At 38.2% G+C, this 25,805-nt stretch overlaps 1 protein-coding gene across 4 annotated transcripts in view; it reads left to right on the plus strand.

Moving 5' to 3' along the window:
* The window catches only part of tfeb (transcription factor EB), a 33,019-nt gene extending 21,138 nt beyond the window's left edge, over positions 1–11,881 (plus strand). For 2 of the 4 annotated variants that reach the window (XM_060857710.1, XM_060857706.1), the window contains exons 3-9: positions 2,779–3,060; positions 4,358–4,432; positions 7,229–7,346; positions 7,801–7,857; positions 9,163–9,238; positions 9,411–9,558; positions 9,689–11,881. In XM_060857710.1, coding sequence (XP_060713693.1) covers positions 2,779–3,060; positions 4,358–4,432; positions 7,229–7,346; positions 7,801–7,857; positions 9,163–9,238; positions 9,411–9,558; positions 9,689–10,228 — 1,296 coding nt within the window. In that variant the 3' untranslated portion in view covers positions 10,229–11,881. The remainder of the gene's footprint in view (positions 1–2,778; positions 3,061–4,357; positions 4,433–7,228; positions 7,347–7,800; positions 7,858–9,162; positions 9,239–9,410; positions 9,559–9,688) is intronic. The other 2 variants (XM_060857709.1, XM_060857707.1) reach the window with 2 other exon arrangements.
* Positions 11,882–25,805: the final 13,924 nt, after the last annotated feature.

Below are 25,805 nucleotides of genomic sequence, written 5' to 3' on the forward strand. Positions count from 1 at the left end.
CTTTAAAGCTGAGTCTCATTAGAGTATGCACTCTCGTTCCAATCCAAGTCTCCTATTCCTTCCGAGCAAGCATTTTAGAGGCATGTATGAGGTCCTTCAGAATTGCCAAATCCTACTTTCTACTAAGAGCTGCAGTATGATGACGTCCCAACAGGGCATAAGAGGCCAAATTATTGGGAATTGGGCACTTGCGTAATCTTTTTCACGTGCCATACTGGTTAAGAGGTACAGTAGCTCAAGCCAAATTTTACTCATGAAATCTTGACCAGAGCTCATGCAAGGTTAGGAAATGGAAAAGATCAATGAATCTTTTAAAGAAGAATGTGGTGGAGCAGCAATCATGTAGGTTGTAGGAAAAAACAGGTACCTACCTGTATGTTGTTAGAAATTATTACTGGCAGATGCTTAGCCCTATTGTTAGTCTTTGTGCCATGATGTGTTCTCAATGGGGAGATAAGTCATGGAATCAGATAAGAGGTGAGATTGACATGGCCAATCCTATAAATGACTGTTCCTGATCTTATCAATAAGCAGAAAACAGACAGCCCAGTGCCTCTTCATGGGCTTGTGTACATTTGGGGTAGCTGCTAAACTGAAATGTCTTCACATGTCTATCTTCAAGTGTTTTGTTTTGTTTTCCGTGAGAACCTGTTAATACGTATGTAAAACATGTTTTGATACATATACCAGGGTGGCTTAAAGACACAGAGTTTCCTATAACAACATGCCACAAAGTGTATTATTCCTTCTACACTGTAGCAAATTTCCATCCATTTTCTGTATTATGTAGAACCAAGGGAACCTGGAGTATATCCCAGGGTACTCGGAGCACAAGGTGGTCAGACACCCCGAACAGGGTTCCAGTCCATCCCAGGACACACCCATTCACCCACTATAGACAATTTAGAAATGACAACCAATGCCAGCCCACAACATGTCTTTAAACTTGCTGAGCAAACTGAAGTACCTGGAGGAAACTCTTGAAGCACGGGGAGAACATGCAAAAAGAGTCGTAATCATTAAGCCACTGTGCCCCCTCTCCACTTCATAAACATTTGTGACCTCAGTGAACATCACAAGCATTAGATTAAAAAAAGAACATGTTCCGGTTACGGAACATGTACGGTTAATGTTCCTGTGTTGTGCTAGAAATTACTACCGGCAGATGCTCAGCCCTGTTGTTTAGGGTTTGAGTGGAATTTTACGGTGGAATTTTACATCTGATAGTGATCAGGTGTATTAGTTACGTGATTTGTTTCTACTAAACAGATAAAAAGCGATTGTATCTGTGGCTTTAAAGTACAATTTGTAACTAAGGATTGCATAAGTAAGGCAACTCCAGTGCACCTTAACTGGCATTCTGACATTGGTTTAAGTGAGGCTTTTTAGGAGAAAAAGACTTTTAAGAGAAAGTACGGTAGCTGTACTGTATGCTTCCACCTCTCTGACTGGACTGCGTGCTCATTGTGGATGCCATACTGGAGCTGGGAGTGTTGTGATTCATGCCACTTATGGGAAGCATTAGGAGTGAGTCATCAGCATATGCCAGCCAGGGCTTGGAAAGTTTATAGAGCCATTCATCCTGCCATGTCTGGGTAGAGAAATCTGGAAGGAAGCATTATGGCCAGTGGCCACCAGCTTCACTGCCCTTCTGGAATTTCACTTCTGGGATCTCACAGCAACTGACTATATGTAGTACTGTTTCCCAGGGCTGGGCATATGAGCTAAGTGTAAATGCCCTTGGTGGCATTATTTTCACTTTGTCAATGCTGACTGCTAAACATTTCCTTGACCATTAAGTTTATTTAAAGTATGCCAGTACACGATTGATTAATGCTTATTGGGAAAATCTGAAAGTAGAGCTGCTTTTACCTGCTAATCCCAGAGCCATTGTAGGATTCATTCTACTACCTGCTGACTGTTTGGATGTTATCCAATTAACATGTTCTTTTTCCTAATTACAAAGATGGGATATTGTGTCTATAGACTTTCTGCTATATGTAGGGTGGTGCTGTTTTAAAGCAAATGCTTACTGGTCATTTTTGAACAGGGAAAAGTAATCCAATACTATTGGATTTGAGACAAGACTGAAACAGACTTGACCAAAACTGTGCAAAGGCCAGAGTAGATTGAGGATCAGTTGGTATAAATGTTGTAATTCCACTATTTGTTGCCATGCAGAAGTCTGGTGCCCACAAGATTTTTTTTGTCATCTCAGGGAATTTTTCCTTCAACACCATCACCTCTGGTTTGCTGATTAGGGAGCTAAGCCTGTAACCGGATTTCTGTAAAGCTGCTTTGTGACTGTGTCTACTGTTAAGTAGAAACACAGCCATTAAAAGGAGTGAATGGTGTTGGTCTGGTAGTGCAAGCTTGAAATGAAATGAGCATTCTCCTTCAGTCATTACATCTTTACAGACATATGTGCGGCACTTATGTGCCGTGGCTGTGGCAGATGTAATTTTGAGGTTTAAGAGAGATAGACCCTATGTGAAAGAATGAGATCAATCTGGCCAGGCACGTTACCTCGCAGAAGATGACCAAAATTTTTATGAACGTGCCCATGCCCCTTTCATGCCCAACACCTGGTTTTGACTTGTAGAAATTAGGGGAAAACAATGAAACTTTCACACGTTGGGACTAAAATCACTACTGAAACTGTAGGATTTTTTTTTGAGTCAATAGTTAAATTCTGTTTGTGCTAATTTCCTGTTTTCCGGTTCCCATTTCTTTTTGGGTCCTTCTCCAGTGATGACTTTTCATGTTTTTCCCTGGCAGGTACAAACACATCTGGAGAACCCCACTGACTACCACATCCGCCAGTCTCAGAAGCAGCAGGTGAAGGAGTACCTGTCTAGTACATTCGCCCCCAAGCAAGCTGTCCATGCTGCAGCCGGGATAGTCCACCCCTCTCCACCCTGCATGGCGCAGTGCCAGTCAGCCGGTGCTGTGCAACCCTTGCCGTCACCATGCGCGTCACAGCTTGTCACCACCGCAGGGAACAGCGCCCCCAACAGTCCTATGGCTATGCTGAACATCAGCTGCAGCCATGAGAAAGAGGTACATACCTCCAGTCCTAGAACACTATATATTTGTGTCTTATATCTTTGTGGCACAAAGTATTTTTCCCCTTTATAATATGCTATATCTTTGTGTACAAGTCCCAGGATTTTTGACTTACAAATTTGATGTCAAATGCTTGTCCGAAGCTTGGAAATCTCAAAATACTTTGAACCTCATTGGTGGACATCCAAAAAATGTGTAAACTGTATGGAAAAGGATAGAAAAATTATATTTACATTATATTGTGGTGAGGTTGAGCTTAATAAACTGAAACAGCCATAAATCATGAGTAGTTAAAACGAATTTGCATAAAACCTACCAGATTAAAATGATGCATGTTAATGTGTAAAAGCTTTTGTTTCTGTACACACCCTAGGGAATCATAACATTTTAAATTACTTGGAATGGTGGGTTTTGGGTTGTAAAAACTAGCGAAACTGGAAGAAAATCCACAAATTGAAGTTAATAGATCAAATAATTAAACAGTGTGTGTTAATTCTACCTGTAAGTAAGAAAAGATCACAATAACTAATAGAAACTAAAGGTATTATAAATATGCTAGTAGTGCTGAATTAAAAATATTTCTAAGTGTGACTGAATGTCAGGGTCAAATATTTCACTTGATATGAGTTCAGTTGACCTCATGCATGTTCTAATTTATTTGGACTTCTTTTTAATTAAAACAGTGTGTTAATGTACCTAGAGCAAAATAAATAAATGTTATATAATTGGTCCACACTATTCCAGAATTCACTGCACACCATATCCACACTCATTTTAGTGCATTCAGTCTTTTTTCTATCCTTTTCCATTTCTTGCATGTTTTTTTTATATCACCCAAAGGTCAGAGTGTTAACTAGCCAAACTCTGTTGTCACTGTAGTTTAAGTGGCCAATTATGGTTGCAGTGGTGTAATTAGAGATTATAGAGTGACAGGGAACGCAGAAGACACTGCAGAGTCCTTTTGAACTCGGTAGACTTTGGTCTTTTTTCCTCATCTTCTCACATTTAAGTCTGTAGTATGATGTCTGTGGGACAAACAACTGAGCGATAAATCTATACGATGACACAGAGAGGAATACCCTTTCTAGAAATGTTTTGTTTTCAGGGTGATATAATGCCTTATATGGCATAGAATGCTTTATATGATATATAAAATGATATATATTATCATTTTAAACTGCAGTTAATGTAAAAGAAAAAAAAAATCAAATCCATGAAGTTTTGTGTTGACTATTTTTGCTCTGTTGACCAAAAAAACTCAGTAAAGAAGCAGTTTCTATATGTTTTCAAGCAGATGGAGGAAGTTATTGAGGACATCATAAGCATGCAGTCCAGCTACGACCCTGTAGTACAGATGCCAAACACAGTAAGTAAACGACCTGATCTTTTTTTGTTTCCTTTTGTTTTGTTTTTGAGTCACACACATGTTTTAGTCTGCTTAGCCCTTTTGCGAAGATAAATAACGCGAATGAGTGACTCATGTAAGGTAAGTGGAAAATGGACTGATTAAGTCGTACACTGTAAGCATAAATCACCACTTCTTAATAGTGTCTATTTTCAACACATGCAGTGACTCAGTAGTGCAATACTGATGAGCCATTTGTTGCCTAGATGTTATTGGGCTTAGGGGAAGAAGGAAAGCGGCTTTGTTGGTCATCAATAAATAATTTCTGATTATAGTACAGACCCTTTCCATACAACTGTGATGCTGCAATGCTGTTTTGTTACTGTATATGCACTTCAGAACAGCTTATTTTCAATTTCTGTAACACACCTCTTGCTCAGAATGGCATGATGTTGTATTTAAAAGAACTGTGCAGCATTAACAATTAAGCCACCTCCAGTTAGAGTTCAACTTGTTTACAAGGCATTAGGTTGGGATTGTGGCAGTGGAGGAGACTTTAGAGGAAGGAGGGAGGATGGGGGAGAAAACAAGGCTGAAAGTCCAGATAGGGGAAAGTTCATTGTTTTTTTTTTGTGGTGAGGATAAAGTAGCAGAAGGTCAGTTTAGTCGCTCAGACAGCCGGCTCAAGCAGCTAGGAGAGACTCAGCAGCTAGCATGAAGGACATGAACAAGACGTATGCCATTGTAGAGGTGATCGACGGTGAGAAACTCCAGCTGGTAAGGCAGGTCTGGTCACTGATTCTCTCCTTTGTATCTCATTTGAGATTTTCTGCCTGCTTCAGAGAGAGAAGAAATTGTTGCTTATCTGAACAGCACAGAGCTCCAGATTGTGAGTGACAGAAAGAGAATGAGAGTGTTTTATTGTTAGGAAAAATGTAGGTGTGTGAAAGTTGCTTTTGCTCAGATCTTTGACTGGGTTTATGTGCATCGTTTGACTCTCTTATCTCAATAATTACCTCTATAAATGTCCTAATTTAAACTTATATTAACATATTAAAAGTTACATTTATGGTAATGTTAATTTGAATTCAATCTTTTTTTTCTGTACACAAAATTTAAGTATCTGGCCCCAAAACACAAGTAATAGCAATCAACAAACTATATTTTGATGCTGTGTTCTGGAGTTATCAAGCTTTATCGAGCGTTTGCTCTGTTTTGCTCTGATCTGTCATGACCTCCCTGCACATTGATTAGCAATTGATTGGCTTTTCTCATTCAACAGAGTGCTTAGACTCTATTTCCTGTTGTGAGGATTGATCTTTGCTCCAAGTTGCTTAAAGGAATTCAGTAGGTTTTGAATTTGAATGCCTACTGTATGAGTGTGTAAAGGACACTGGCATTGGGTGTTTTCCCATGTTTTTGGAAGCTAACAGATGTTATGAGTATGTACAGTAAGTTATACATTTGCATACATGCAACACAGATTAAATAAAGAGGGTGGACAATGGATTTGCGTTTTTATTATTTATGAGATCGGTCTTAATGGAAGAAAATCAAGTTTAAAAAAAAGAGAGCTTAGGGAGAGTTACAATAGAAAAACTCCAATTTATAAATACATGCAAGATTTGTTTTTTGAAATCAACAGAGTGCATTGAACGATGGATATATATGGGGTCGGTGCTTCTTGAAGTGCAGACTACAGCCATAATTCTGGTCTCTCAGCACAATCAGAGGCAGCTTGTTTGTCTCATTTGTCCCTAACCACTGATTGAGTCTGAACTTTAAAGAAAGTCATAACCAGTTCAAAGATTCAAGCTGGTATTTCCCTCCATAAGCATGTAACTGAGACTCTTTAGACGTTTTACCCACTAAAACTATGCATAAGATGGGACTCCTGTTGGGGTCTGAGGACAAAAGCTTTTTTGTGCCACCAAATACAGTAAGTATACAATAGATGCTTTTTTATTAAATGTATATTTAAGCCATATACGTCCATTTTGTTGATTTTACTGGTCCTTGTTTAGTGTTGATTTTGTGTTTGTTTGCCTTTGTGGTCTCCAGTAGCTCGTGCGATAAGCTATCTGAGGCCATTGAAGTCTGGCTTATCAGTCAAGGCTCATTAGAAGCCAAGCATTCACTCACCAAGAATTATATTGAGTCATTCAGATGGAATAAAAGATACAGGATATATAAAACTATAAAGCTCCTAAGCTATAGCTGCCAAAGTTAGTCATTGCTTTCACCTCTAGAGCAAAAAACGCAGCGTGTTACTAGTGTATCAGCATAGAATCTGTCAATTTTACAACTTGGCACTAAAGATATGCATTTATTGGGCTTACTGCGATCATGATGATATGACAAGGTCATACTAGATTCTGCGCCATAAAAAAAACTATTAACATCTCTTGTAAGGGTGGTACCTTCATGAAATGGTGCATACAAAATGCAGTATAACAGTTGGTGTTATGCTCATGCAAAGCACTGAAACACACATGATGCATGTCTCCAAAGCCAAAAATTGACTAGGCCATACCTGCCTGAAGTCACTTATCCAACTCTGCACTGCATCAAGCCAATACCACGGCTTGGCTTGACCCACATCCCTCAAACACAATAAAGTGGTGTCTCTCCTATCTCCTTTCTCCCAGGGGTAGGACGAATTTCCTCTGGTTGTCCGTACAGCTCACTGCCTGTCACCCTGCCTGATCTCTTCAATGTTGACTACTTAGACTCTGACCAGTGTGTTCTTATATATGCTACAATATTCTGGAAGGCTATCTGTCAAATTCTCATGTCTCTTTTGTTTGTCTGTCCTAGCTGCCTCTGTCCAGCAGCCATTTGGACGTGTACACTGGACCTGGCATGGCAGGTCCTGCCATCGGCATGACTAGCAACTCCTGCCCTGCCAACCTACATCACAAAAGAGAGATATCAGGTAGAACCGATCACAACCAAGGCATCACACCGTGTTTCATTCTACTGTAGCTGTTCTTATGTTATGAATTCTATAATGTGTATATATAATATATATACATATAATGTGTGTGACTGAGTTTGGACAGTATGTAAAGAGCAGGTATTGTTGTTTTTATATGGCAGTATCAGTTAAATGTGTTAGGTGCCTGTTTATAAGTCTAATATTGTTATTTGGGAGAGCTTTTTTATATGAAGATCACTACTTTAAAACCTAAATAAGTAATGGAAGAGTTTATGTAACTTTGTTATATGATCCACAAGACATCTTGACCATTCCCAAACAGTTTTTTTATGGGGGAAAAGGCTTCATCATTATACATACGTATATATAAAACATGGTCATAAAGTCATCTTGTACTTGCACAGCACCGAGTCAACAACCATGACTGATTGCCATTTGTATTTCTATTGAGATGCTGAAGCTCGTGCAATGGCCAAGGAGAGACAGAAAAAAGACAACCACAACCTGAGTGAGTTCTATGCTCTTTGCCTTCCTCTTCCTTTCTCATTTACAAGCACTCCCAGTCTGAAGTACATTGGCCCCATTTTTTCCTGCCCAAAACACCCTCCATTGCTTCCCACCCCCTACCACCTCCGGGCAAATTTAGCTGACTTCATACAACACTTTGGTGTATCGTTAACCCAGGCCAATTCTGCTGCAATGGCATTAAAATGTAATTGCCTGAGACAATTTGCAGGTAGTGAATGGGTACAATAAGCAACAGGAATGCTGCAGGACCGTCACTAAGTTCCAAACCTGATCAGCTTTGGATACTATAATAACATCATATATATTGCTTTATAAATGCTTCGCTGCCAATGAACTGGTCATAGTGTGAGGTCATAAAATGCGGCCTACAGTCAAAGCCAAAGAAAACTAACTAACACATTTCATATAACTCTAAATTTTTTTTGCCAAGTTAATTAAGGCATCTGCTTTCTTCACATGAGAGGTAATTTTTTTAAAAAAAGATTAAGATTGCAGGAAGATTCCAGAAGTTGTCATGACCTCAAGCTTCCGGTTGGCCAATTGTCATAATAATGAGATAGATAGTGATGGCTGTATAACTGCCTGCTTTTAGAGAGAATGCCTTATTGATACTATAAGAACTTTAAAACAACTCAGCTAAGACCACAGTTGACCTCCACTTGTCTAGTTTCTACATATGAATATATTTTGGACTGAAAGGTTCAACTGAACACCAAGTCAACCCTAAAGTGACTGGTGAAGATTTGGAGGCATCAGCTACATACAGTATGTGTGTATGCTATGGCCTGAAAGACTATTATCCAGGAGAAAAGACCATACTCCAAGACCAGTATACAAAACTCAAGACTTGCATGTGGTCACCAAGACCTTGGCTTGTGGAGGATTGTTTTCTAGTCAGATGAAGCAAAAAAACTATTTTGCCATATTGATTTGAACAACTTATGGAGAAACACAGGATACCAAGCTAAGACCGCTGCACTTTAAATATTGGATGAGATCACGAGGGAAGTGGATTATTAAGAAATCCTGAAGGCAGAAAGGTAAAATTCTCAGATAGGGCTTTGAGCAGGACAATGGTCCTTAGCATACCTCCAAAGTTGGCAAATTAGATGTTTTGAAGTGTCCATTAGAAAGCCATGATGTGAATCCCATAGACAATTTGTGGAATGGACTGAGCAAAAAAGGCCAATGAGGAATGTAGAAAAACTTCAGCAAAGTATTGCGTTATGCTTGCCAGATTATAAATAACTGATTTTGCCATATTCTGCTTTCTTTTATCATTTAGTTGAAAGGAGAAGGAGGTTCAATATTAATGACCGCATCAAAGAGCTGGGCACCATGATTCCTAAAACGAATGACCTGTAAGTCCTTTTCAGCCAATCACGCATACTGTATAGTTGGGAAATGTTCTCAGTAAAACAAGAATGTATCTTTACAAAATTATTCCCATATCTTTTCAGTTCCACAACAATAAACTGAATGTGTTAGATATGTGTTAGAATGTAGTAGATCATCATCTTGTTTCTTCCTTAGGGATGTCCGTTGGAACAAGGGAACTATTCTCCGGGCTTCAGTAGAGTACATTAAACGGATGCAGAAGGACATGCAGAGAACCAGGGAAGTGGAGAGCAACTTCAAGAGGATGGAGGTGGTCAATAAGCAGTTGTGGCTCCGCATCCAGGTAAATGGTTAAAAAGATGTGAAAACATGTCATAGTTGCCCAGCAAAAGCTTATGATTTGCGCATGCTATTCAAATTCAGTTAGACTACATTATTGGGAAATGTATTCATTTCTTGTGTTTTTCCTACAGGAGCTGGAGATGCAAGCCCGAATGCACGGTCTGCCTAGCAATTCACCCTCAGGCATGAACAACATTGAAACCATGAACCAGTTTGTGAAGCAGGAGAACAGCCCTGATGAGCTTCACCACCAGCGACATCCTCCTAATCAGCCCCCTCAACTCCACTCCCAGCCCCAGCAGCTTCACCCTCAGCAGCTCCACCCTCAGCAGCTCCACCCCCAGGTTTCTCAGCTCCACCCCCAGCCACCGCTGCAGTACTCGGCCATAGGGAGCACACAGCATTTTGACTTCAGTCACGCACTGGACCTGTGCGATGGCAGCATACCAGGTTATGCTGATGGCATGGGGTGCCTGGGAGATTTGGGCTCTATAGGGGGCACAGCTGGTAGCACTATGGTTCACGCGGGCAAGAAGAACGAGATGTCCTGGATGGATGAGGGGCTATCGCCGCTGGGCACAGACCCACTGCTCTCTGCCATGTCGCCCGAAGCATCTGTGGACAGCAGCCGCCGTAGCAGCTTCAGCATAGACGACTCGGACATACTGTGAAATGGCTCCAGCAGGAATATTAACACATACAAACACCAATTTTATTAAAACAAAAAGGGCAACTTTTTATGTCTTCAAGATCATTTTGGAGGATATCTCTATATCATCAGCAGTCAAAAAACCTTTATTACGTTAGATATGATTTGATACACTGCCATACATAGCCATACACTGGTAAAAAAAAAAACATACATACACTAAATCTGGTACTTACATTTCTTATGTATATATACATCCAAAAAATCCAAGCAAAATACATACCAGTGCTACCACACAAATCCAAAAGGCCATTTTATCCAGAAGGAAACATTTAAGCAATTGTTGGTGATAAAACAACAAGTAGCAAGCAATGTTTAGTTCTCACTCCAAACGCATAGCCTTAATCGGTGACTTCAGCATTAAACCAACAGAAGAAGGAAAAGGGGCATAGACTGATAATAGAGTGATATAGAAATGCATACGGTATGTTTTTTTAATTAAATATTATCGTTGAATGGCAGCTTTTTCTCAGGCATTTTGGAAAAAAAAACTCATCAGGGAGATCATCCCAAACAAAAAGGATCTAAAGTAATCCTTTATTTGAAGATCCCTTTTTGAAGGCATTCAGAAATCCTGTATAGACTTTTATTTGATTTTTTGTTTTATATACAATTTGACCTAATAAAGATGTCAATATAAGTGTAAATACATGGGTTAATGGTAGCTCCGAAGTTAAGGTTCTTGCGCCAGTGTCCAGGAGTCACAAAAAGTGACTATAGCTGAACAAGTTCCCTTATCATCAACTCATCATTGTAGATTCGATTCTGCTGCATCCCTTATTTTTTTTTTTTTTTGTTTGTTTGTTTGTTTGTTTTTTGTTTTTAAACCAACTCTATAAATGGTGTGCTAGGAACTGTACCTAAAGTATTGACTTATTGACTTTCAAGATGGATCCTTAAAGTAATAAGAAAAACTTAAGAACATAATAGTGTAATAAATGGGCTTGGTTTCAATATTAGTGCCATATGCATTAGGTGATTAGTGTAGTAGGATGATCAAGGTGCTAGAAAAAACATGCAAGTGGCACAGACTATGAAGCTAGCCTGTTAATCCAGCCAGTGTACTTCCTCAGCAAGGCAAAACATCCCCCATGATGAGTGTTCACCACTCACTCATATTTACCCAGGCCATTTTTGCGTTTTTCATTTAAAAGCAACACGGCTACAATATCTTTATCTGAGCTATTAGCAATAGAAATAATAATCACACACGTGGTCCTCATTCATACACTCCTTACAGCAGCATGCGCATGTGAGTGTGCATGTGTGTGTGCACTGTAAATAAATATGGAGAGTGATGGACTCAGTAATCTGTTTTTTTTTTTTTGTTTATGAATAAGTCATTTTTATCTCTTTTCTTTTACCTTGTTAATCAGGTTAAAATGACCCCCTTTTTGCAACATATATAAGAAAGAATATATGAGACCTTTCAGATTATTTTTTATGTTTATTAGCGAAATGAAAGCATACATAAAGTTTCATGTTGAAAAGATTAAAATGTGATTCGGGTCATTTTACCCTGAACAGAACATGAGGTTTAAGCTCCTCATTGCTATGTGCACTTCCTCTCTGGCCCAGGGCAAGGATCTCATGTGCAATTACAGCTAGGAATTTTTTTTAAAAAAACATTATATAGAGAGATGTTTAAAAAAAAAAAAAAAAGAATAAGAGAAATAGCCTTTGCAATGTTTTCTTTTCTTTTCTCTCTCCCAAAGCACTGAAGGAAATATTATGATTCAATGACTATAAAAGAGATGATTAAAAAAGAATATATATATATAGATACATATATAAAGATTTTATATGCCACTAAGCCACTTAAGTGTATTTTTATCTTATGTAACTTTTTTTTTATTTAATCTTCCAAAAATGACCTTTGCTATCAGATTGCAGAGCCATTTAAATACGAAAATATTTAAACCACTAGCCTTATTGTACATGGCAAGCAGAGCCGTGTTGTTATTATTATTGTTTTTTTAATGTTAGAATTTATCAGGCTTTTAAGAACGTAAAAAGAACATGTATCATGTTTTTATATTGATTTGATTTTTTTTAACATAGTTATTCAAAAAATATAGAATGAGTGATGATTCTGTAATTTTATCAGTTTGGATTAAAACTTTGTGAATGTGAATTTTTCCTGTTGTACAGTTAAATAGTTGAAATATTAGTTTTAAGCAAAGCAGCATGATTTTTTTTTCTTCCCATGATGCCTTCCTTTTCCTACAACTATACCCCTTTTACAGCCATTAAAGACAACCTGCCTCAAAGTTTAAATAGTTTTTACAGTGTTTCAGTGGCTCAGAGCTTTCTGACCTCTATTTGCTCCGACTTCTAAAGTCCAAAATTCCTCCAACGCCAGCATTCTAGGACTTTTCCTATGCAAATCTTTGACTTGGTAAACTGTAACATTTAGAATCAGTTCTGAGCTGTTATAGTGTTGGGGTTCTTTTAATTTTGCTTAAATGTACTATTTTTTTGTTATGTTATTTTCCAGGAATGATAAGGTTTGCTCTAAATGAAGGAATGATATCCTCTCATCAGATAACACAGGCAGATTGTGATTTAAATGATTGTTACTATTTTAGTAAACACATCCAAAAGCCTTTTGAATTCAATCTTGTAAAATTTTATGAAAGTCAATGACATCTATTATTAAATGTATTTAAGATGATTATACAGTAGTGTTGTGTGTTTGTTATTAATTGTCTATTCTGGGCTATTGTCAGGGTATCATAAGAGAAACTATGAATTAATTTTCTTTCTGCCATAAGGTTTTAATTAATCTCATACATATGCTACAATTTTATTCAAACGAGCTAATGTACGATTCTAGATCAACTCTAGCAAGAAAAAATCTATTTAAATATATATAAAAAGAGATTGTACAAAAGTTTGTGCACCCCTGACCGCACACTACATCTGCTTCTTCCTCAAACTCTTGCCACAAATCTAGAAGCACTTGTACATAGAACGTCTTTGTATTCTTCAGAGTTAAGATTTCACTGAAACTAAGAGGCCCAAACCTTCTCCAGCATCACATTGATTCTGTGCACATTGTTCCTGATTTCACTAATGCTCTTGTAGCTGAAGGATCACAAATCTCCAAACTCACACTCTAAAATCTAGTGGAAAGCCTTCCCAGAAGAGTGGAGCTTATTATAACGAATGAATTGTGTATAGGATGTTGAACAAGCACATACTGTATGGGTGTTATTCTGAGGTGTACACGAATTTTTGGACATATAGTGAATTTATGGTTATATCAAGCCATAGGCTACTGTATGGGGGTGTGTGTGTGTGTGTGTGTTACTGAATGATTATGAAATAATCAAGGTTTCTGAGTAAAGCTGGGAAGCGCAAAAAAGGGATGAAGGGGAAAAAAGTTTTTAACTTCACTTCTAAAACCTAAGGTTTTTACAGTCAGAACAGAGTGCTGCTCCACAACATTAGCAGACAGTGCATAAAGCTAGCATTAGGTTTAGTTATAGAATATGATCAGCTAAGCCTTGGTCCAAGCCGGTGTAAAATCCTTGATATACGCTCATGACCCATGACTGTGTGAAAATAACTGTATTCTGTATTAAGGCCATGTTTAAAACCATTAAATCCACTGTTCTGTGCAGGTCTTGCCCAAATCTTTGACCGGTAGTTGCTTAGAAAGAAAATTAAGACAACATTCACAGACTACATCAAACGATTGTTGTGAATATTCATTCATTCATCTTCTACCGCTTATCCGAACTACCTCGGGTCACGGGGAGCCTGTGCCTATCTCAGGCGTCATCAGGCATCAAGGCAGGATACACCCTGGACGGAGTGCCAACCAATCGCAGGGCACACACACACACTCATTCACTCACACAATCACACACTAGGGACAATTTTCCAGAGATGCCAATCAACCTACCATGCATGTCTTTGGACCAGGGGAGGAAACCGGAGTACCCGGAGGAAACCCCCGAGGCACGGGGAGAACATGCAAACTCCACACACACAAGGTGGAGGCGGGAATCGAACCCCGACCCTGGAGGTGTGAGGCGAACGTGCAAACCACTAAGCCACCGTGCTCCCCTGTTGTGAATATTATTAGATAAAAATGACATCATTGCATTTTATCATGTTATTTTTGTCTTTGGGTTATAAATCAGATAAGTTGCTCAAGGGCATGTGTTAGTGTTAGGATATGAATGTGTGTTAAAACACACCACAAAGTAAAGGCCAAATCCGGTCTTTGGCCCCCTGCCCTAAACCTCCTAAAAACCTCAATGCATTTATTGCCATATTCCAGTTCAAGCCACATTCTAGAATTGTGATGTTGCATTTTTTGTTTATCATATCATAATCTTCTAAACCTACACTGAAGTAAAGAATTAAAGCATACTTGATGTGAAGGAAGGCTGGATTATTGTATATGATTCAAACAGCAGAGGGCGCTGGAAACATGGAGGAAATTCGAAATATGTTTAATTTGGTGTGGAAAACAGAAAAAAAGAAAAAAAGTAAAAGGACAAAAGGAGTAAAAATATTTTTTACAAAAATATTAAAAGGGTTTATACAAGGTTTAAAATAGAAATGAAAAAGAAACGACATGCACAAGTTTGGTAATGAATATAAATAAAAATCCTACATGATTAAAAAAGAATTATGCACAATCAGTTCCATAATGAAAAAGAAGAGCATGACATGAGATGAGATGCTGGCATCCTCTGGTCTAATGGTCTAATATATAAGATGTATAGAAAGAAAGAAAAGTCTCAAAAATAATTAATTGCCCTTATTTATTTTTACATAATTTAAATTTCAATTCTTAATTTCAGTTGTTTAAACATAATCTTTTATCATGAATGTTGCTAATAATTTTAAAGTTGGTCATAAATAGAGCAACAATATTTCTGATTAAACCATTGATTTAAATTTTAAAAATGTTTTACAAATATTGCTTTTAAATAAATGTTTTATAATATCAATTGCTTTGAACAAAATTGTGGCAATAACTTTACAAAAATATCTAAATAAAAAAATATATAAATATATATTTTCCTGTATTTGAAAAGCATAATCCATTTTTATTATAATAAAAGTGGTTATTTGCTTTAAATCCAGTAACCTTGGTAATGATGGCTCACTGGAACATGTAGCTTGACTCCACATGCTTTTACCACATAACAGAAGAAATAGAGGGGGAAAAAAGAAAAGAAAATTAGGTTTAAAGCTATAATTCAAGCATCAATCATGGTTAATTTGCCGTGGCCAATGATTTTCCTTAAGCCCTTGTGATTCAAGTGGAAATCATCTTCAGTGGGAAGAAAACACATGGTGCTCATTCCTAGTGGTTCCGCCAGGGGGCACTAGAGACCCATGAAATTCCCCATGCTTCTCTTCTTGCCAAGAGCTTCATCTCATTTATTCCCCATGTAACAATTACAGAAATAGACCTGCGATGCAATTAACCTATTTTTAAATACCATTTTATTAGGGCGGTTTATCCCGGATAGGGGAAGGTTTAAAATAGGATGAGATGAGGAATAAAGTAGCATGCGGTTCAGCTGTACATGCCCCCACCACACACATACAGTCTGAACACCAAAGCAGGGTCTGCTGCTTTATTTAAACAAATCAATCTTAAAAAGTGAGAGGATGCATGACAGAGGGAATTCATCTGAATTAGAAGTGCTGAGACACATTATCTCAGTTAGGAAGAGAAAACAAACAACACTAAACAGACGGATTCATGTCAAACTGGAGGCAAATCCAATTATCACCATGTAAAAAGTTCAAGCTTGGATGAAGAACAATAAATGAAGAAGATTCTTTCCTATTGAACTGAATTAAATTGAATTGAATTTGTATAAGGATTTTAAAGCAGCTTTACAGAAATCCAGATGTATATTCCTATCCTTAATGAGCAAACCAAAAGCTGAAAAAAAAATTCGATTCCCAGATTCGATTTGAGGAAGAAACCTTGAAAGGAACCAGACTTTAAAAGGAACACGTTATCTTCTGCGTGACGGATAGTCGGATTAAATATCTTACAGGTGTAAAAGAGTAAAGAGCAACAGTATTAAGTGTGTTGTTCAGTATGCTGTCCAGTATATTGTGGGAAAAAAGACAGTGTTTATGAGTACAGCAGCAGCTCTTAGGTAAAAATCTACAGAAGCTATGTGAGATTATCCACTAAATATTGGGTGAGTGTTGAGCATACACAAAATTGTTACAGCTGAAGTGTTCATGTGTTGTGGAGTGCCCACTTCTTTATTTCATTGTGTTGCTACAAATCACAGGTTCCCACTCCTGGTCCTGTGCATTTTAGCCTATTCTGTGTCCTCTCACCTAATCAGCAATATCACAGCTCTTTCTGAGTTGAAGTGGGTGTGTTAGAGCAGGAAAAATGTGAATAAAATGTGAATGAAGGATTCTCCAGGACCAGGGTTGGGAACGTGGGCTATGAAACATAGAAACTTTGATCATTTTTTTCAGGCTGACTGAAAAAATACACATAATAGCAATATAGTTAAAGTTTAAACACTGAGGTGAGGGTGGAAAGAAAAAATGTTACCCAGAAATCATTTCATTTGATAAGTGTGTGTGTGTGTGTGTGTGTGGGTGTGTGTGTAGTTGTCTTTAGGATCTGGTTTTGCTTCCCTAATGAGAGAACTCTGAAGTTATTGTGTCCAGGTGAGAGTCTTAAGAGTCATAATTCTCCTGGCACTGGTCCTGGTCCTATATTGTTAAATGGAGATGACCCTCTCTGTTATCCTCACCATTCTGGACAGTGCCTTTTGGTCCTGGGCAGTGTTGACCTATGACCCAGAAGGTGACAAGACTTTCCACAGCTCCGGTGTAAAATACCCTTAACACCCAGTAGGAGACTTTCAACCTGGCCAGACATTGAGACACTGCCATGCCACTGTTCATTAAGCTGTTTGTGTGTGTTGAGCAATAGAGAGAAGTTCTGTGATTGTCAGGATTCTATTGTCGGATGGAACACCTACAGTATCTGTTGTATCAATATTATATCAGCCTTTCGCTAAACATTTCTCGTATGCGCATCATTTGTCACTTCCTTTTTTCACTCATTTCATTTCATTCTACATTCTTTCACATTTACTTTTTAATTCTATCCCTCTGTCTGGTTACTACACAGGTCCAAAACTGAGGCTTCCTCAGTCTTAACTCCTTCTAAAAAGAAAACCTAACCTAAACTCCTGGCTCTTTACAAGGCCCGGTTGCTGCTACGAATAGATATGTATCTCCAGCACTCTTCATTTAAAACAGCCCTTCTCAGGCGTGAAGAAGAAAATCGGCTTATTTCAACTCACACGTCGCTGTGTCTTTAAGCTATGCCAGGTCCCAGCCTCACCGCAGCACCATTCTCCACTCCTTCTTTATGATGCTAATTGACTTCCATATCTAATAAATCCCTATAGATTTGAAGTACTGAGATGTTATGGCTCGTTCGCTCAAATACAACACCCCCCATCTAGTGCTCTCATTCTCTTCTGCTCATTCTTTGTGTAGGAGAAGTGCCTGTTAAGCGTGTACTGTTGGGTGGCTCTGAGTGTGAGAATGGAGGGTCCGGGGGGATTGCGAAAAACACTAATTTGTTGTGGTGTGTGCATGTAGCACTGCTGAAGTGAGTACAGCTCCAGATGTTGCAGATCTTGTGGTAGTTTGCTGATCAAAGTGTATACAGTTTAAATGATGTACGTGTGACCCAGACTATTGAATTCTATAGCAACACGATTTCAGAAATATTTTGTGATTCACTTTTAGAAAAAGATCACTAATTTTTTAAAAATATCACCAGAATGTTGTTAATCATGACTTTATCTTCAGTAACTGCATTATCTCACAGGAAGTTACAGAAGAGACTGCAGTCCATTGCAGGGCACAACAAACCACAGGCTCCCACCCAATACGATATGACTTCAATTTAATTAAGTACTTCATTCATTCATTCATCTTCTACCGCTTATCCGAACTACCTCGGGTCACGGGGAGCCTGTGCCTATCTCAGGCGTCATCGGGCATCAAGGCAGGATACACCCTGTACGGAGTGCCAACCCATCGCAGGGCACACACACACTCTCATTCACTCACATACTCACACACTACGGACAATTTTCCAGAGATGCCAATCATCCTACCATGCATGTCTTTGGACCGGGGGAGGAAACCGGAGTACCCGGAGGAAACCCCCGAGGCACGGGGAGAACATGCAAACTCCACACACACAAGGCGGAGGCGGAAATCGAACCCTGCCCCTGGAGGTGTGAGGTGAACGTGCTAACCACTAAGCCACCATGCCCCCTAATTAAGTATTTAATTAGTAAAATTAGTGATGATAAAAACTAGAATAGAGACAAACTATTTCAAGTATTTAAGTATCAGAGTTATGGAAACGTCACATCAGCCTATTTACACATCATGTTTTACACAGCAGTTATCTGTCCTTTTTTGTTCCTCATGTTCATGGTCTTTGATGTTTTCATGCTCAGTGCTCTGTAGTATGCTTATGAGATGTCAGTGAGTCTGGAAAGAAACCGGAAATCTGACATTTGTTATGATGTTTGAATGAAGACAGACTGGAAAGTCATATGAAGCTTAGGGGTTATATCGGCTAGTCAGTAAAATCGATGAAATCAGTTTCTATGATAGCTGATGCCTGGAGTTACAAGTCATTATGCATGTAAAGTGCCACCATTTATTTAATTTGCCCCAACTTTCTACTCTACTTTCATGATGGGTTTAAAATGCTACAGTTACCCAATGGTGTAAAATGTTAGACTGAAGCTGGACGTTTTCAGCAATCCAGTTATCCATTGCAATTCATCAAATGTGTTCTATCTATATTTAAGTTACTTCTAATGCATTTTGTGCATTTATCCTCTTCCACCTTCCAGCTATTTCACTTGTCTTCTGCCTTTCTCTACTACAAACTGTCTCTTTTCTTCCTTTCCTCTTCTTGTGCAAACTCCTACTCTGTCATCCCAGAGAGTTCCCCTGGGAAGGGTATGTCATCGCACCCCCTACCAGCAAGGGATCAAGGGGTCGAAAGGCTGCTGATTGAGGTAATTTAGCTCTTGGACGCGAGAGGCCTCTCATTCTCATTCCTAATAGGCACACATCAAAATGATCAAGAGGGCGGGGTGGGAGGCGGGGTGGGGGTTTGGGTTGTAAAACTTGACAGGTCGGGACAGATTTATCTCTTTTCATCCAAAGATGCTAGAAACTTTTATTAACACTGAGTGACATTGTGAAGTTCGTAAAAGTTCGTGTGTATAGCCTTGTTTTAAAACTTTAGATATTGCTTATTGATCCTAGCACATCCATTAACAGGCCATTTTTTATGATCTCGTGGCAGAGAATCGACAGCCAGTATTTCAGGCCTGACACGTGGCTCATGGAAATGTGAGGTTTCATAGCAGAATTGAAAGTTATGTGTTCGTTATGGTGCTGTCCTCCTCTCACACATCCTCCATGATCAATAGTAGTTCCTGCCCACCTGCCGTGGCTTATTTTAATGAGGCTGACAGAACCACGGCCCCTGTCTGCGCCTGAGCTCTTTAGAAAGGGAATAATAAAGTTGGAGGATTGACGTGCACCGTATTGTGTCAGGAAGGTAAAAGGAAGCGTTTCAGGTTTTTTTTCTCCGAAAGGTCAGTGCTTTTACGTGACAGCTCTCTCATAGGTACTCGCTTGGTGACTTCACCTACTTTTCCACTACATATTTAATCCCTTTTTCGATTCAGCATCAGAAGGAAACCCAAATTGGCAGAAAGAAGGTGAATATTATTCTTCACATGGAGACCTTTCGTGTCTTTCAGGCCCCTTGACAGGTTAATGCACTGAGAAATTTTTCTTCCCTAGGGTTCCCTTGGGTCCCTTGTTTTTTAAGGACCCTTAATATCATATCTATGGTTCCTAGTCCTTTTTTACGGAGCCATTGCCTTTAGGATAGAAAGTAAAGGCTTGAAGACTAAACGCCGTTGTCCAGTCTTTAGAACACGCTGCTGCTTTCATTACTTGTGGATCAAAACTCGCTCAGGACGAGCCGTTATGACCCATCAGTCCTTTCTTCGCCTCACATAGGTCTAATTAAAGCAACACGGATGGAAAATGATGAAATAAGAGACCAATTCACTGTTTGCAAAATGGGAAGATCAAATCGACTCGCGAGCAATTAATGGGCGAGCGGTTGAGAATAAAAGCGTGGATTCTGCCACAATGGGCTTCTTTTAGAACCACACTTCAGTGATTAGCCTTAAGGTCACATGAAACCAGGGTTTGACCTTGGAGATTAGAGCACCATATCTTCAGTGCATCCACTCCTTCATTCTGAGTGTTATTAGTAGGCTATGTTCTACCCCAAAGGAACAGCATTTCCCTTCTGAGATCCCACTCTAAGAGCAGAGATCCCTTTGCAAAAGTGGCTTGTGTGTCATCGTTATATCATGTCGTGAGGCATTATGAGCAAGTGCTGAAACTTTTCAAATCCCATCCACTTGAAATCACACAGAACTGCAAAACTTATTATGGAGAACTATGCAGTTGGGTGTTTTTGCATACTTCATACAGCTGTGTTTTCCCGGGCCTCTCTCCGACTGGATGGAGCTCCAAGTTACACAAACCGTGAGCAGAGGCTGATTAAAACCTGAACTCCTGCTTTCTGCAAAACCACTGCAGCTGCACTGTGCATGTCTGCTGTTATCTGCTACTGCGTTAGTGACAGCACTGACCTGCACACAAAGATCCAACAGGGGGAAGCAGTGGTCCATATATGAGCAGAGACCGAGTAATGGTGAAGGAGAGCCTGGATTTCAGTGGCTACCTGGGCCTCAGTGTCCAAAATGAGACATGCAGTTCATAGGAAGATTTCATTATGCCTTGTTATTAAAAGTCCAGCGCAGGTCATGGAGAAATAAACTGCACCAGACTGCAGGATTAAAAAATGTTTCAGCATTAGTTTTAACATTTATCCAGAACAGTGATACTCATACACGTATAATCTTGAAATGAGTCTGAAATAAGTTTCTAATTGTGATAGAAAATATTGTCCAAAAACCCAATAAAATCATGTGCTTCTGCAAAGACTACTCATTTTACACATAGGTCTTGATTCCAGGGGTAAAAAGGCCAAAAGGAGAAAAAAAATGAAGAAAAAAAAAAGAAAAAGAGAGAAGGAGTGAAGAAGACTCATGTTTATTCAACTGGTGCTTGACCCAGAGGGCTTTGTTAAAGATGGTGAGAATGAAGGTATATCAGAGGGCAGGTTAAACACCTTTTGTTCCTCTTAATGCTTTAGAGAAAAGACAATAGTGTGTATGTGAAATTCTCACAACTACACAGTTTTAGTTAAATATATTTTCAAAATTAAGGCACACCATTTTCAACATATTTACCATTTGATTTATTATGTGACAAAAATGCAAAAAAAGAGCAAGTTCTTGTATATATAAAATATATAACTAATATAGTAAAGGATTGTCAAATTTATATCTATATATAACCTTTGGGATTTTGTAACACTTTGCTTAAGGCTAGTCTTCATAGGAGTACAAGCACCATGCCATAAACCTACATACACAGTTTTTTTTGCCATCAGATTGACATAACATTCATGTGAAGTGACAGATTACTGTCAATCATTAATGTCAGTTATCACAATGTGCTTATGCAAGTCTCATGTGGCCCAATAAACAAGAACATCAACTTATCATACATTAATATAACATATATGTTTCAGGTTATATTTAAATTGATATGGGAATAAAATGGACTTAAATGGACAACGGATATAAAAATCTACAAATGGCTAAAAAAATCAAACCAAGATAAATTATGTCAGAAATTTTTCAACCCTCAGTGTGAAATTACATTGTGTAAAAATTAAGTGAATTTTTAAACATTTTATACTCTTTTGGGGATGCATTCTGAATGTTCTGTGTACAGAATAAACCAATTGTGTAAAAATTTCATGTTCAGAAGTTATAACCCCAAATGAAGATCAGCTGTTTTGTTGGATTTTATTCACATCTTGTTAGTTTCATCTGATTACTGAAGCCATGGTGCACAAAGAGATTACCAAGCATGTATGCTATCTCATTTGCTGAAAGGTATCAATCAGGGGAGGGGTATAAAAGAATTGCCAAAACATTTGCTGGAACACAGTAAAGGCTATCAACTAATAAAGAAAACGGAGCAGTACAGTTACATCACCAAGACCCGGATGTCCGTCCAAAAAATTATAACAAGACAAGACAAAATAGTACCAGGGAGGCTGCCAAGAGACCTAGGGCAACATTAAAAGAAGCTGCAGAGGAATATCTGACAAGTACTGATTACTCTCTGCATGTTACAACAATCTCTCATATTCCCTTCACATGTCTGGGCTATGGAATAGAAAGAAGCCCTTTTTCAAAAAAACACAGCCAGGCTCAAATAAATCACCCAAACCATATGTTCTGACTGAGCATCATGCCTTTATATTTACATGTATTTAGATTTAAACAATCAAGTTGTATTTAGTTGAATTTCATATGAATAAGATGTTAGCAAAAGGCGCAAAAGGCTTTTTTAACAAAAAGCTAAGCGCATCCATAACCGTAATCTTAATCTTAAAGTTAGCATTCTGAAATTCATATCGTTGTGTAAATCAATGAGAACATGCATTTGCGTTCAGAATAGCACTTAACAAAAGAAATAAAATATATGCAAACTTTATTCTGTTGAACGAGCACATCGTTATCCGGTACCCATAAATCACTGCGAATCAGTCAGCCTTTAAGATCCTGCTGTTGAAATCTAAATCCACCTTTGCATATTCTTCATATATCATTCACTCGAGTTCTGATCTTGGGCTTTATGAAGTATTACACACTAGGCAGTATAATCCATTTCTTCATATCTGCTGATTTAAAAATAAAACTGTCACCACACCAACCTGCTTGAATAACCTCGCTTTGTCTAAAGCCCCAATCTCTGAAACTTCCCAAACTTCAGTGCATGTCAATGCCAGCGTGTTCTATGTCTATGGGACCAGATACTGAGATACAACACAACTTCAAGAATCTATTTTCAGGTTTCAGGTAATAAGAAAAGTTTTCACTCTCCAACCTGGCTTGCAGGAGATAAAGCAAGGATGATTGTGCACCAGCCAGATCTTAACAGCGTGCCCTGTCTTGGAGAATCTATTCTTCAATATCATCGTTATTACGGTTGGCGGAAAGAAGATGGCAGGGAGAGATAAGGCTAAAAAACAAGTTACTCTGCAAACGCAACAGAACCTGCTTGCAATTAGGAGGCATTTTCCTAAAAGGTCAATGAATTCAGATAATATCCTTAGAGGGAGGAAATTTAATACCCTTTTGGGTGAATTAATTAATTATAATATTAGGCTCGCTCAAGGGGGCCCTTTTCTTGAGTGATTAAGTGAGCACGTATCTTTAAAAGACTCCTCAAACCTCATGGGTGTTTGGCCTTTTGAACCTGGGCATGGAACATACAGTACATTTATACATATTGCAATAGTATACATAAACTCACTCCTGCATTAGACACATAGCGTGTTTCATTTTGAATTGCAGGTCTCCTACTTTGCTTTGCATTTCCCATGACAACTAGAATTGTAAGCAAGTCATTATTATTTAATTATTTATTTTATTTAACTTTTTTTTTGTGATACCAGGTCATGGTAAAAATAATCTACCAATTTAACATACATGTATATTGGAACAGATACTACATTCTAAATGAATACAGTACACTGTTTAAGGAATGGGCTTGTTTCCAACCTAAATTGGGGTAAAAATATAATTGGGGTAAAATGGGATTTAAAAAAAAAATAACAATGTGGTTATTTAAATACAGGTTCAACAGTTCTTTTTAAAACTATTTAGGAGTTTCCTTTATTATTATTATTATTATTATTATTATTATTATTATTATTATTACATACAATTTTACACATTTCCAGAAGTATAAATTTATTTAAAAACACTGTTTTAAGAAAAAGTTGCCTATCATACCGATAACAGAAACTCTTCCATCTTACTGAAGTGTTTCTATCATTTCAGTTTTAATTATCTCATAGATTTAACCAGAGGGTGGCACGGTGGCTTAGTGGTTAGCACGTTTTTTTGCTTAGTGTTTTTTGGGTCTGGATTCTGTGCCCCTTGTAGGCACCTGTTCCCTGACCAAGAAATTAAATATGTTTCTTAGCCTCAGATAAAAATCTTTATCTTTTATTTTAAGAGTGTAGGTGCAGTGCTTGATTTTGTAGGTTTTTTCCACAAGGCCTCAGATTGTAGAATGGGAGTAAACGTTGAGACTGGGATCTCATGGGACTTCCATGAGAAGTTCTATGAGTAGGAATTGTTTTTCTTACAAGCTTTCATACTTGGTGTTAGCATAAAGTTTAGGACAAAGACATTGTTCCTTTATGAATACGACAGCACTATTTTTTTGATGGTTTGTTCCAGTAGCCTGACCTAAATCCTGCCTTACTGAGATCCTTTTATTCATAGAGCCACTGCTCCGTATAGCATCGTTCTCTGTGTATAAGGCTGCATACCTCTGCTAGGGAAAAAAATAATCCTTTCATTATTCTGTTTATTTGGAATTTTTATTGTGTTTAATTAGCACAATTTATCTTATTTTTATTAAAGGAAAATCTTAATAATAATAATACAGTGCTGCGTAATGAACACTGGCTTCATAGTAGATTCTGACACCATGCCAGTAAACCTTTCTGTTCTTTCTGGAATGTAGCATAAGCAAAAAATTTATATAAATGTACATAAATATTACTAGCTGTCTAGTATAAATGACTATTTTGTGATTTGGGAAGAACATCATTGTTTTTTGAAAGCTTGTTCCACACGTACTCGGTCACATTAGATAGAAAGTCTGTCAAAGAATTTCCGCAAGCTGCCTGGATGAAACCCTTCAGACCTTTTTTAACCTGAATTAATTAAAATATTATGCAATTTTCACACTAGACAAAAGTCCCTCCTGCAGATCAAATATGTATATTTCAAATAAGTATTTGATTAAGCATAGGCATCAGCTGCAACTCTGTCTTTCAGCAGATGCAAATCGTTCTTTGCTAAATTTCTTGTTAATTATTTGGAATAATTCATTATACTATATTACTGATTAATTAAAGAGCACAAAAGCTTGGATACAATAGAGACGATTGTGTAATGAGGTGCAATGAGTACAATCTTTCTTAGCCTTGTTTGTGGCTAAGAATCACCATCCTGTCAATCATCACCCTCAGGTCTGCAACATTCAGCTTCCTTAACCTCCATCACCTGTAATATGTAACACGTGTCCAGCAGGAGACTCACCTGACTCATTCACTATTTGCAGTCGGAGATCATTTCAAATTGTTATCAAGTCACCGTAGACCTCGTTTTGAATGATTGATCTCTTAGCAGCATGTCAGGTGGGATTTGGTGGTATTGGGATGATAATTAAAAAGCAGTCTGTGGCCTATAAAGTGGTTAAGCTGACATGCTTAAATTAAAGAGAAA

Source organism: Tachysurus vachellii, chromosome 22 (assembly GCF_030014155.1).
Source record: "Tachysurus vachellii isolate PV-2020 chromosome 22, HZAU_Pvac_v1, whole genome shotgun sequence".
Lineage (NCBI taxonomy): Eukaryota > Metazoa > Chordata > Actinopteri > Siluriformes > Bagridae > Tachysurus > Tachysurus vachellii.